The following is a 13,102-nucleotide window of genomic DNA, read 5'->3' as shown; positions in this document are numbered from 1 at the left end:
GGCGATACCTCTGACAAAAATTTACTGCCGCTTTATCTGACTGGAGGAAATAAGATATTATCAGATCAATAGGCGCTTAATTAAAACATCTTTAAGTAAATCGCCAAGAAGTAATATTTCCAAGAGCCAGAACATGCAAGTTACTGTTTACATAATGCTTGTTGAATGAATGGAAACTTTTCAACTGTAATAGAACGTCGTGCTTTTGCGAAGCCTTAATAGGTCAAAAAAGCTACCTAGCTGGTCAAAAGGAAACACTTGTTGCATACCGTACAAGTGAAAATTTACCAATATTTCAACAAGCACTATAATGTGAGGCGTTTTAGAACGTATGTCTACGGGAGAATAAATCGAAGAGATAAAATCGCGCCAGACCTACACTAAATATAAAGTTGCTAGTACTATTCCTACTAGTAGGTTATGTAGTCTATTGTGAGACTAGCTCTCAGTAAATATTTTAAAGAGCCCCAAGGTAGAGTTGACAAACTTTTGGGTCTTATGTTGCTTTTGCTTGAACTATATTCTCGACTACCTAATTTTTATTTTTCAAAAAAACCTACTGAAGAAAAGTTTATAAGCAAAAAACCCGCTTGTTGCCGAGGACGCGCGCATCTTCGTATGTGTGTGTTTTTTGAAATAATATATCTAAGTTGCACCGCATCTCCGCAATTTTACATATAAAAATGGTTAATCACGTGTAGCTCGGGTGGTAAAGGTGGTAAAGTTATATTCTTTGGTATTACAATGACCATGACTCGTATCACCGTAAAAATATTCACAACTTTCCAACCTTCACCAACCGAGCTACACGCGATTAAGCATTTTTTATTTTCAAAGTTGTGGAGAGGCCATGAAACTTAGATAATTGAATTTGAAAAACACCGTTAAACGAAGATGCGCGCGCCCTCGGCAACAAGCCGGTTTTTTGCTTATAAACTTTTCTCCAGTAGGTTTTTTTGAAAAATAAAAATTAGGTAGTCGAGAGTATAGTTCTAGGAACGTGTATATCAAATTTCAGAGCTGTATACTAATTCCGAACAAATCGGGTGTTTTTTGTAACCATGCGCTCTCACTATAAAAATAAACGCACTTTTTAAAACAAAATAATAATATGTCAATAGGCGGCGGCGCTTAAATAAATCATCCTCCAAGGAAATCGACAAGAAGGAATATTTCCGAGAGCCAGGACCAGAAAGGGATTGTTTTAATAGTGCTTGTGGAAATAATGGAAACTTTTCACCTGTAAACAGAACGTCGTGTTTTTGCCAAGCTGTAATATGTCAAAAAAGCTACCTGGTTAAAAAAAGAAAGCCATGGGGAACGCTTGTTAAGGGTGAAAAATTTCAATTAATTTGACAAGCACTATATAAAGAGTGCCCTCCAAGTCCTGGCTCTCTGAAATATTACTTCTTGGCGATTTCCTTGGAGGATGATTTATTGAAGCGTCTATTTCAAGTTCATTTAAATAACAAATAATAATATTTGAAAACTATAGTCCTTTTTTAAAAATAAATATCTATATTTTATTCTTCTTAATATCGCCAAATCTATTGCCAATATGATTAAACAGTGATTTATTTGAAAAATCACCCCATTTTATGATAGAAAATGTTCAAAGCACTAATATCAAAAGTCTGGTAAGACTTCATATGAAGTCTTATCAGACTTTTGCTAATAGCATTTTCCATTTGACTGCTCTAGATCGCTCTGATCAACATTTTATGTTCCATTTGTGTGCTCGGATCTGCTCGAGTGTTCCATTTCCTGCTCTCGGGTGCCCCGAGATCACCTAAGCCGATCTCCCGATTTCCATAGATCAACGGATCGAGATCGAGATCATAGCAAATCTTTGCCTGTTCACTTCCTTTTATGGCGTTTTCCATTGGAGTCCTCTGAGCGCTCCTAAATATAAAACGTGTTCCATTGGGACAAAAATGGCAACTCCAAAAAGGAGGCACGTCTTCCATTGGCACTGTTGCTCCCTCGCGGATTGATCTGAGCTGCCCCAACTTGAGGGACGGGGCAACCAAAAATGAGCAATTTTTAAGCAAAGTGACTCCGAGAAAAATTCGTATTCCATTGGGAGGGCTGGAAGTCTAGTCCTCCGAGCACCTAGCGGAGTTCTCCGTGTTAGAGCGATGACGTAGAAGGCAAATCCGGATCACGCTCAGAGCAGTCCCAATAGAAAACGCCATTGCGAAAATTGAAATTACGAGCAGACGAAAAACAACCAAGCGCAAGCATTTGTCGTTGACTCGATCCGCAAAACGTTTCGGGTATTACGGGATTTAACCGGCGAAGAAAATGACTCGTGGTTCTTAGAAAAATTCCTGTACTCTAACCAAATAACTTGATAATCATAATTAAAGGAATTTATTATTAATATTCTTACCTATTTTCGTTCAATCAAAAAGATGTTTATTAAGAATTAAGATTTTAGTAACTAAATTTTGAGCTAAACCTTGGCACTGAAATCTAGTCAAGTTTCAAATCCTTGCCCTTCAATACAATTTTTGGGTGGTGGCGCGTGACCAACGTCATAATAACTAAGCCCCTCCCATCCTAGCGACCATAGAAATCTCATAGGTAACTAGAATGCTGCCGCCTACGGCCGAGCTTGACGCCAGTTCGCCTTGAACCTTCAGCCAATGAGAGGCCGTAGAGTGGTTCCGCCAAGAAGGATAATAATCCTCCTTGGTTCCGTTACTATAGATAGGTGACGTCATTCTCTCCGGTGACATTAAATTCTTGGCAGAACCGCTCTTTGGGCCATTGCCAGTTACACGGCAGCATTCTAGTTACCTATGAGATTTCTATGCTAGCGACTGAGGCCAGACTACCTAATGTAGTTCAATATTCAAGGTTAAAATGAATAAATTCATGGTATAGAGTAATGGCAGTGCTACGTCACACATGCTTTTACCTATTCATGAAAAATTCGCGCTCACAATGGGAAGTTTCATTTGCGGTTTTACTCTAGTCGATTGAGGCGAGATCTATAACGTCAGAGACAGGTTCGGACCTAATCTCGAGCTAAGTGTGACGTCTACGTGACGGTACACCAACAATAGATTTAACGTTTATAAAAAGTTTTGATTCCTCATGAAATAACTTTGAGTTGATATAATCCGACAAAATTCAAATATACCGCCCATTTTCATGCGTACGATATTTCTTTCTGAAATCGAAAAATCGTACAATAACTCGATTTTCGCGATCTGGTGACCCTAATGCTTGGTTACATTTGTTTAAGTTCTCTTTCATTCGACCAATAAGGTGAAAGCTCTCCGTTGTTGTTAAGGGCTTTAGGCTCTGGCCATGCTTATGCGTTTTACGTTCGTCAGCTTGGCCGTGGACAAACATATTATACAGTATATTGGTCCATGGTAACTCTTCTGGTTGTTTTTGTTGTGATTGTGAATATTGGTGGACGTGATCACGACCCTGTTTCACTGCGAAATAATTAGCTCAATGACGTTTTTAAAATTTTAAATTGTATTTTATCGTAACTATTTTTCACGGTGCATTTCTTACTAACAAAAATCTGGGATTTTCGTTGGTGAGTTGATATTGAATTTTACGTTAGATTCGGGGTTCGATCAGCTGGTTTGGTCTTATGGATTTTAATCAAAGCTGAGGTGATTCGGTAATTTAATGTACATTATTGGATAATAGTTTGACTCTTCAGGATTGGTAGTTGGTGGTCTCGTTTTAAAATATGGAACATTTTCAACTTATAAAGCAGTACAAATACATATTTTTCACTTAAGTCTTTTGTTAGTGTGAAAATTTCCTAATAAAACTTTTCATTGGTTCGAACTTCGAAGTTTTTAATGTTCCACAATGAACACCTTCCACCTAATTTTATTTATACTTAGTATAAATGAATAAAAAATTTTGTGTTACAGTTGCTTTACAAATGTTAAAACTTCCTACTATTTAAGAATAGCAATAAACAGCTTGACTAGACTTGGTACATTTTTTTTTCTATCTTCAAAATATTTTGATTTTAAGTGTAAAGGAGTCAGACACCTCATTTTTGCATATTGCAGGGATTATGATAGATATTTTTCTCAAGGTTACTCAGTGAGTTGTTCAGCAAAATCTTTGAATGAAATGTCTACCATTAAAAATAGTAGGAATGCCTGTGTGAAAGGCGTTATGCATCTGAATTTGGCACAAGGCAGAAGGATAAAAAACATTTCAGCCTACCTGGATTTCATCGCTTATTACAGAAGTATTTTTTCCTTCAGCTACACATTTACGCTTGGAAATGCCTCGCTGAGCGTTTAAAGCTCAACCCTTATCGTGGCCAATTTCGAAAAGCATTTTCTGCCCACCTTAACTTACTTAATAATAATAATGTTTTTAATTCAGGATAAAAAAGCTGTATACTTATTGGGCCCTGATACGCGATACAAAAGATACATATATTAATTGATACAATGATAGTGCCCGAAAAACGAAAATAAAAAAACAGAATTTCACAAAAAAAAAGATACATATGAAGCGACAGTAATAAAATTAAAAAAAAAAAGGCTAATTGTAAGTAATGCTGAAATGAACAACAGTTCAGCCCCAGTTTTTATATGTATCTAATCGACACTTGAATGCCGAATACATATGGTCTTGATGTGATAGGGCGTCAAATTCTTTATTGAGCAAAATAGAAACTAAAGAAAGTAATCGCTTTCAGAAATGATAACATTTGCGCATAGCCAATTATTCGGTTGTCAGAACTGGTTAGCTAATAAGATACAAAGCTAAAACTCAAGGCTAGTTTTGAGCAAATCCACATCTTTTGTGCCTTGAGGTTTGCTTTAATACGCTATAACTTATTAAATTTTTATATAAAAATTGGCAAAACTATCTTAAGCACTGTAGGAAAGTGTATTATATTCCTGAAAATTAGAATTAAGAAGGTTAAAGACAACAGAAGTGGTGTGGGGAAAACTAAATTTGTCGAAACTGCACCGTGACAATGACAAAAGGGGGGAAAAGGTGGCATGATATAGTTCAAAGAAAGTCTTCCTGTATCGCTGCTGTACAACACCAACGGTGCTAGTTTCAGTGTTCTTACATGTAGCTTTCTCCATGCCACTCATTATAATTTAGTTAAAAAAAAGATTTACTTGGAACTAGGTCAAAAAAGTTATTGGAACCAGGGGTGAACTGTTAAATTTGGGGGTCCTGGACTAACACTGTTTGTGGCCTATCCAATTAACTCAAGTTTGGGGATATCATATGCATTTTGCAGGGTAAATGAAAAATTTTATTTTTCTTAAATTTTTTAATTTGTTAAGGTTTTATTTTTTTGACTGTGAAGGGGCCCTGGGCTGCAGCCTATAAAGACCATGCCTAAATCCGCACACTATTGGGAAACAATGATATAATCAAGGATGTGGGGTAATAATTCAGATAGATAAAACTGAAATGGGTAATTCTTTGTCTTTCACCTGGCAGCAAGAAGAGACAGGTTCTATTCCAGCTTGGGGTACTCAATGAAAACTCTAAACAACACTTCCTACATTGAGTTTGCAAGCTCTCTCCCCACTGGTTAAATTAGTTTCCACTTTCTATAAAAACTTGTTGAGGTTTAATGTTAATAGTTAGTGTAGTGTATGGAGCTGTTGGTTTGTGTGCCTTGAAGGGCTTTCCACCATCCTCCTATGAGGGTCAATTTAAAACTGTTATTTACCTCTCATTATTTTTTTCACAATGTGCTTATCACTTGATCTATTTTGTGTGGAATTACATAAAAGTATAGTCCGTAGCTATATTGTGTGAAAATTTCACCATGGAAATCCCTCTACTGGTAGATTTCTTCTTCTTATCAAATATTTTTCTCTTTGAGGTATATTCAAGTTAACAAAGAAATGTGGGGTTAAGGGAGAGTGGTTAGCACTTTCACCTTGCAGCAAGAGGAGGCGGATTCGATCCCAGCTTGTAGCACTGGGTTAAAACTAACAACTCCTGCATTGAGTCTGAAAGTTATCTCTCCACTGGTTAAAGGGGTTTTCTACGGAGTTCCATAGAGGTTAACGGGAATAGCGACCCAACTGCATGATTTAAAGGCATTAAAAGTCCCTAGATGGCTTGGATGTTAGTCTAGCTGATTATAATTTTTTGTTAAACTTATCCATGATTTCAACTGCCATGGTGTTCTTCTAAACAATTGATAAGTAATAGTATATATTGTTTTAATTGATTTAAATTTTTTTAAGGTTTTTGGATTGATGCATGAACAACCATTGGAATCAAATTCATTGAGGAGTTTTCATCACACGGAAGATGACAGCTGGAGCACATGAAAATGATGGAGGGCCAAAATGCACTGGAGATGGTAGCATGAAACACGAAACATCAGCTGATCAAATAAAAAGTGTAGACACTAATAATTGTGGTTTGTGTACCTTAATATTGTATTGATATTTCTGTACTGTGTGGGTTTATTACATAAATCTCTAATTATATTCCATAAGTTTGTCAGTTAATTAGTGGTAATAGTACCTGATGGCTATGTATGGAGTGATTTAAGAAATACAATTTAAATCAAATTATCAATTCTAGGCCTTAGCAAATGCTTACTGTGAAAATTCGTAGCTTGTGTTTTTTTCCATGGTAACGCGTATAGGTCAGCCATGACAATAATTAAGATGCCCATGGAGGCCACCTGATTATTTCACAGAATCATGAGGCGTTTTACCTCGTGATCTGTGATGTGAAATTAACGTAATTTCAGCTGTCTCAAGGTGGGGCTTAGTTATTACGTATGCCTACGACGCTACGAACAAGCACCCAATAATGTCTAATGAATTTTTCTGAAGTCCACCAAATATGTCTGGTCATTCAAAAAATGGTCATCAGTAAAAATTAAATGTGCAGAAGAGAAGATAGTAGACACACTTTTGTGTGCAACTGTTTGTCGGCCCTAAATACAGTTATGCTGCTGCTCTCAATACATTTCTGTATTGAGAAAAAAGTTCCATCCAGGGTGGACTACCCCGTAGCTACGCCACTGATAAAATACTTATATTATGCTTAATGTATTGAGCTGCAATGTCGGTGCTTTTTGAGCAGGATTTGTCACTCAAGTTGCCGCTTTTGTTGCTAGAGCTATTATTAGAGTCATAAGTCTATAATATTGTTCCATAAGTTTGTCACTTTCGGGAGTATTTTACTGAGAGCTAGTAACGGAGTGACATCATCACAAGAAGAAAATCTTCCCCTAGCGAGGCGCTGTCAATTATTATTTGAAAGGGGTGGAAAGCCATGCACTTTGACCTTAGGTAAGAAGTCCTATTTCCAACGCAAAGTTATGAGGCGCTGTCAAGGCTACGTGTGACGCGTTAGCAAGTGGACGCAAAATGGCGACGAAGCCCGTGAATAGCTCTCAGTAACAATATTATACACTTTTGTTAGAGTTAATATTTTTTTTATTTCAAAATATTCATATATAAACTGAATTTATTTAGTATAATTTTAATGGGTATTTATTTTAGTCCATATCCTTAGATGTTTGAGTCAAAAGTGTGTAACGTTTTACAGTTAAAATTAAAAACCTATAAATCTGTAGACATCTCTGTAGAAAAGATTTAGGTGCCCCAGACTTGTCTATAGTTGCAAAAATGTGTCTAATCCGAATAGCTTAGACTAATACCATCTAAAAATTACATTTATCATGTAGTTTTTTTACAGGCAGTTACAAGCACAGAAATTGTGATATGGATGTTTGGGAAGATGCAAGACAAAATCAGCCAGATTACTCAAGTGAAACTTCACCAATGCTACCAAATTGTCCATCAAATTCGGCAAACATATCCATAACTGTAAAGAATCAGCATTCTTATCACGCACCAACTTGCGATTTGCCTTCCATTCATGTATTGCCATTACAGGCAATTGGTGATGATCGTTCTGCACTCTCTTCATCTAGTCTTAAGCAGTCAAGCTATCCGTACTGTACTCCGAAGGAAGTAGATCATAGATATAGGACTTACAGAGGAACATCCGTACCTGCGGATAATGGTTCTCAGGCTAGAGCATCATCATCTAAAGGTGGTGGTTGCTCAGTGTTACTTGATAAATCTGTTGATCTCATCGAACTAACTACAGAGGATGATGCTTTGGCACACGATCCGTCAACTATGTGTACGTGTTCGGATAAAGAACTGAAAAGATGGAAGTTTTCTCGAACTAAATGTAGAAGTTTGGACTGTACCGCTAAAAATCTTCCAACTTTACAAAATAATATTGTGTCTTGTCTTTCTACTATTAAAAACTTAGATGATAGAGTTCTGGATCCTAGAACCCTTCAAAGCTCCACTGAATTAGAATTACCGTGCTGTAATGCAAATAGCACTCCAACCTTGTATTACGATTGTAATTTTTCAACCATGTATTCTGGTTCGTGTTTAGATCAAGTATTTGACTCTGAAACGTTTAATGGAAGTAAGCCTCCTCGGGAAAGTGGTAAATATGATTCATCAGTGGAAGGAGAGCTTCAACCTAACAGCTATACTTTAACGCCTAGGGTAAATTTGTCAGTTTTTGAAACTGAATCATCAAGTGATGAAGAAGTGATTAGTGGAGTAAATAGAGGTGAAACGTGCAACATCAACTGTGATTACAGCAATGTGTATTCTAGTTCAAACAATTGTTTGAATAACTTAGACTATCAATTAACTCTTCAAACAGTATCAGCACCATTGCTCAATAAATCTTTACCATTTTCACCTTCTGCTGCTCAATTAAGTTTAGCCAGCACTGTTACTGATGCGGGTGCTCCAATTTGTAAAATTTGTCATATGACATCCAAAGATGGAGATCCACTAATATCACCATGCCGTTGTTCCGGAACTATGCAATTTATTCATTGTGGCTGTTTAATGGTATGTCAATATATCTCGTGAATTATACAGTTCTCATATTGTCATATATAATATTACTTACTGGTAATAAGTATAATTTACGTACTTAATGTATATTATTTATAGCACTGGCTCGAAATATCAAGCAAAAAATCAAGGAAGCCTCCCAGCTGTGAATTATGTCAGTACCAATATCACTGGCACAAGAAATTCAAGGTTTGTTCGCCAAAAGTAAACTACAGCAACCCATCTTGTTTTATAATTATTTTCGGCGGATACGATAGAGTTTGACGCGGAGATTACGATGGTATTTTTTTTAGGGCCACAAATGAAGATTTAATGTTTTAGTTCAATTGTAAAGTTTTGGCAATTTTTGCAAGTTCCTAGATTTTTTGTTGAAATTCTTTTTGTCGTGTGTTCGTGTGTTTTAAAAAATTGCTAAAGAACAGTTTTTCGTGTTAGTATAAGTATTGGCGCCGAACGTTCGCTACGCTCTCGTGCTGGGGGCGCATACTAAAAAAGCGATGGGCCTTCTATAACGCAACCGTGAGGACAGTACCTAGGCATAACCTACCAAGTATTGTCGGGTGTGGGAAACATAATAGATTCTTATAGCGTTTTCCATTGGGAACCTCCGAGCACTACCGGAGTGCTCCAAAATCAAAATCGTAAAAAAGGGGCAACTCTGAGAGGGAGGATCGTCTTCCATTGACCAAGGTACTCCCTCCCGGAGTGCTCCCAGCTGCCCCAACTCAAGAGTCTGAGGGAACCAGAAAAGTGCTCCGAAAACGTTTCGTATTTCATTGGGAGTTACCAGGGTGAATCCTCCCGAGCGCCTCCTACAGAGAGCAGTGACGTAATTCAACAAATCAGGATCACACTCGGAGGTTCCCAATGGAAAACGCTATTAGAAACTCGCGGAATGTCACGTGGAGATTATGTGAATCAACAACGCAAATAACAACAAGAAAGTAGCGCAATATCACGTGAAAATTATTTGGAGTGAACAACACGTGGTGTGGGCTACCGAAACTGCAAGTGTCGGCGAACACACGACGAAAATAATAACAAAAAACGTTAAAATACACAAAGAAGTTCAATTTTTTAAATTAAATTAAGTAATCATTTGCGGCCAAAATAAAAAATACCCACGCTATCTACGTGACAAGGTCTATGACACAACAAAAATAATAACAAAAAAATGTGAAAATACCCAAAAATGTTAAATTTTTTAAATTAAATTAAAAAATTAAATAATAAAAAATACACACATTTAGGTAAATTTCAACATTTTTAGGGTAAATTTGTAAGAAATTTTGGGTAAAATAAGGTAAAAATCTTATTTTGGTTGTAAGTGGTCAAAAACATTTTTGGTTGCCATGGCAAATCGAATGGGTAGTGCAACATCTTTTGGGGAATTTCATATCTCATATAGGTCTACATTATGGCCGACTTTGAACTAAATCGGCAATAAACACCTCGGGTACTCTCCTTGTTAGTGAACCATTGATATCATCAAAAGTAGCATACAGAAAGGGGAAGATATTTGGGGAAAAGACTTGATTTAGCCTAAAAAAAGGCTAATTGTAAGCAAAAGTAAATAGGGGGAGAAAGTCTGTCACTTGGGTCCAACCCCACGACGTCTTATTTGAGGGGTAAAGTTTTTGGGCTTCGGAAATGACTTCCCCCTCGCCTCTTTACAGGGACAAAAAGGTATCGGTTGTACTCCGCCACGATGAAAAATAGTTCTCTATGAAATACGTGAATATTAAACTTTTGCTTTCGATAATTTGGTTAATTTAGTTCCTAAATAAAGTAGATATATGATAGAAACTAAAATGCGACATTTTAAAAATAATAACACGACTTTTGAAAATAAATAAACCGTAACTAGAATTATGCTCACTCAAATCGTGGAGAGCGTGGCGCCATCTAAGAGCAGAGATCGGGACTAATTGGTAAATCTACGATGTTAAGGCCTAACAATTTGCAAGTTTAACTGAAATAATAGCTTTAGCTACGAGCTATTTTTGTTTATTTTACAATTGATATAGTAATTATTAATTAAAATCAACCGTTATCGAAGGAAATAATGGTCAGCATTTGACAGAGAGACTATTTGAAATCGCGAGGCGGTGACATGGTTGCCAGGGAATAAAATTCAAAATTTTCATCTTGAGCGCGGACCGGAATACTACAAATGCACTACTTTGCGCGTAATGTGCTATCCTTATTGGTTAGAAATATCATTAGTAGCTATAGTGTTATTCAGGTCACAGGTCTATTTTTAAAATTCTTGCTTAGTACTTAGTTAGTTCTAATTATGTTCAAAATTGCATTAAAAGTTAACTTTGCTATTATTGAATGAGTACTTCACACTATGTACAGACTGTTAACAACTTTATAGTGCTTATTTGACTATTATTTAATTTAATTTTCCATTTGTAGGTTCGACACTGGCAGTTTCCTCATTGTTCAAGGCGAGACAAAGTGTTGCATGTACTTTTCTTCATTTCCGTACTAATAATGATTGGATGTGCCACTATCACAATTATGTGCTTTAAACAAGACAGAGGCACTAAAGTAGACCCAGACCGTACAGAGCTAACCGAGTCAGAAATAGTGACACTCGTTTGTGGTGTTCTTTTCTTTTTAGCTTTTTTTGTTGCAATGTATGTTGAAGTCAAGGCGCGTAGTACAATATACAAATTACTGGTTCGGTTTGTGTACTTAAATCAACAGTGGTATATTGATGAATATGAAAAAAAAGAGAGTGCACCTGTTTCTGTTTAATTTAAAGTATATACTTTTATATATGTATAGCTTTTCAAAGTTTGATTGGAGAGTTGTTAATCCTCTACTTTATTTGATACTAATTTATCAATATATTGCCTTATTTGTGTGTTAAAAAACCCCAATTAAGAATGTTGAGTATTCTCGTGACTATCAGCATTCGTAGCTTGCTGGCTCATGGGTGTGGCTTGTGTTCGTTGCCATGGTAACGCGTATAGGTCATCCATGACATTAAGACGCCCCTGCTGGTCACGTGATTATTTCACAAGATCGTGTGGTGTTTTGCCTATCTAGTGATCTGTGATGTGAAATAAATGTCATGGCCGCTGTTTCAAGGTGGGGCTTAGCTACGACATACGCTTACGGCGCTACGAGCAAGCACCCAATAGTGAAAAGCTAGAGGTCATTCCTTTTCCCCCATCACACCCTGCCTAAATATCTCAGTAATACCACCTAAAATAAGTGTAAATGCTTCAAAATGATTCCATTTTTTGTACAAATCTAAACCAAATAGAATCTGGGCTACATTTTAATTTTTGAGCAGGGGGTTGATAGTAATACTTGATAAACGATTAGTTGTCTCACGTGAGTCTAAATGGCATGGTGATACTAGTGATTTGAGGTGATTCTTGGGTCCGTCGAAGTTTCAGAAAGGAGCACTGCTGTCGCATTAATCCATTGAAAGCTTGTCTATAAAGTGAGTTCTCTGTTACAGTATATAACTACTACTATTCGCTCGCAACTGCCCACTTCAGCAATATTACTCGTGCTTCAGAAGATAAATAAGATATTTTTATTTTGGGGTACTAAATAGATAAGGTTCAAGCACTAAAATAGTACACCTAAAGATGGAATTACAAAAGAAATTTTGAAAGACTATTGGGCCTTAAAAATAATTTTATATTAAGATTTATTTCTTTCATATTTTTGTGCAACCATTTTTTAATATTTTTGCAAGATATTTTGGTGCATTTTGAAAAATGTACAATTTGACTTGCTCTTATGGAACTGACGCTTCCCTTAATTTAAACAAAAAGATGATGTGTAAATATATTTGGTTTTTAAGTTATTCAAGAAGCTATACCCAAAATTAGTGTATTATTATTATTATTTTGAAAAAACAAGTAATAATTGGTAAATATTGCAAGGATCATCACGACCAATCTAGATCTTACATAGATACTAGTTAAGTCTACTGGTCACCTAAGAGCTATTACCTTCATGGTTTGTGCAATTTTTGTTTTTAATATGCTTGTGCTGACACAAAACATTACCACTCTAGACTGATCTAATATTTAAGAGTAGGTTTTGGTGGTCATCTTGGATAAATGGTCTAACTATGGTCTCCCTAATTACAAATACCGAATGATTTAGCCATCTTTTAAATACCTGTAACAAAATTTTTGCTGATCATATAATTATAATACTTAATAGATGCT

General features: G+C 36.3%; 1 protein-coding gene across 3 annotated transcripts; it reads left to right on the top strand.

The window, feature by feature from the left end:
* The first annotated feature begins 3,287 nt into the window (after positions 1-3,287).
* Positions 3,288-12,587, top strand: LOC149959704 (uncharacterized). 3 transcript variants are annotated; one of them, XM_090166523.1, is made up of 6 exons: positions 3,288-3,559; positions 6,225-6,403; positions 7,699-7,829; positions 7,899-8,891; positions 8,997-9,086; positions 11,319-12,587. In XM_090166523.1, exons 2-6 carry the CDS (start codon positions 6,292-6,294, stop codon positions 11,661-11,663), a joined length of 1,671 nt encoding a protein of 556 aa, XP_090022649.1. In that variant the 5' UTR covers positions 3,288-3,559; positions 6,225-6,291; the 3' UTR covers positions 11,664-12,587. The 3 variants fall into 3 exon arrangements, with proteins under 3 accessions (XP_090022649.1, XP_090022647.1, XP_090022648.1); XM_090166521.1 differs by having other exon boundaries at positions 7,699-8,891; XM_090166522.1 differs by lacking the exon at positions 3,288-3,559 and adding an exon at positions 4,145-4,237 and having other exon boundaries at positions 7,699-8,891.
* Positions 12,588-13,102: the final 515 nt, after the last annotated feature.

Source organism: Leiobunum rupestre, chromosome 2 (assembly GCF_980474605.1).
Source record: "Leiobunum rupestre chromosome 2, qqLeiRupe1.1.hap1, whole genome shotgun sequence".
Lineage (NCBI taxonomy): Eukaryota > Metazoa > Arthropoda > Arachnida > Opiliones > Sclerosomatidae > Leiobunum > Leiobunum rupestre.
The sequence above is the reverse complement of the archived record's forward strand: the minus strand, read 5'-3'. Positions and strand labels throughout refer to the sequence as shown.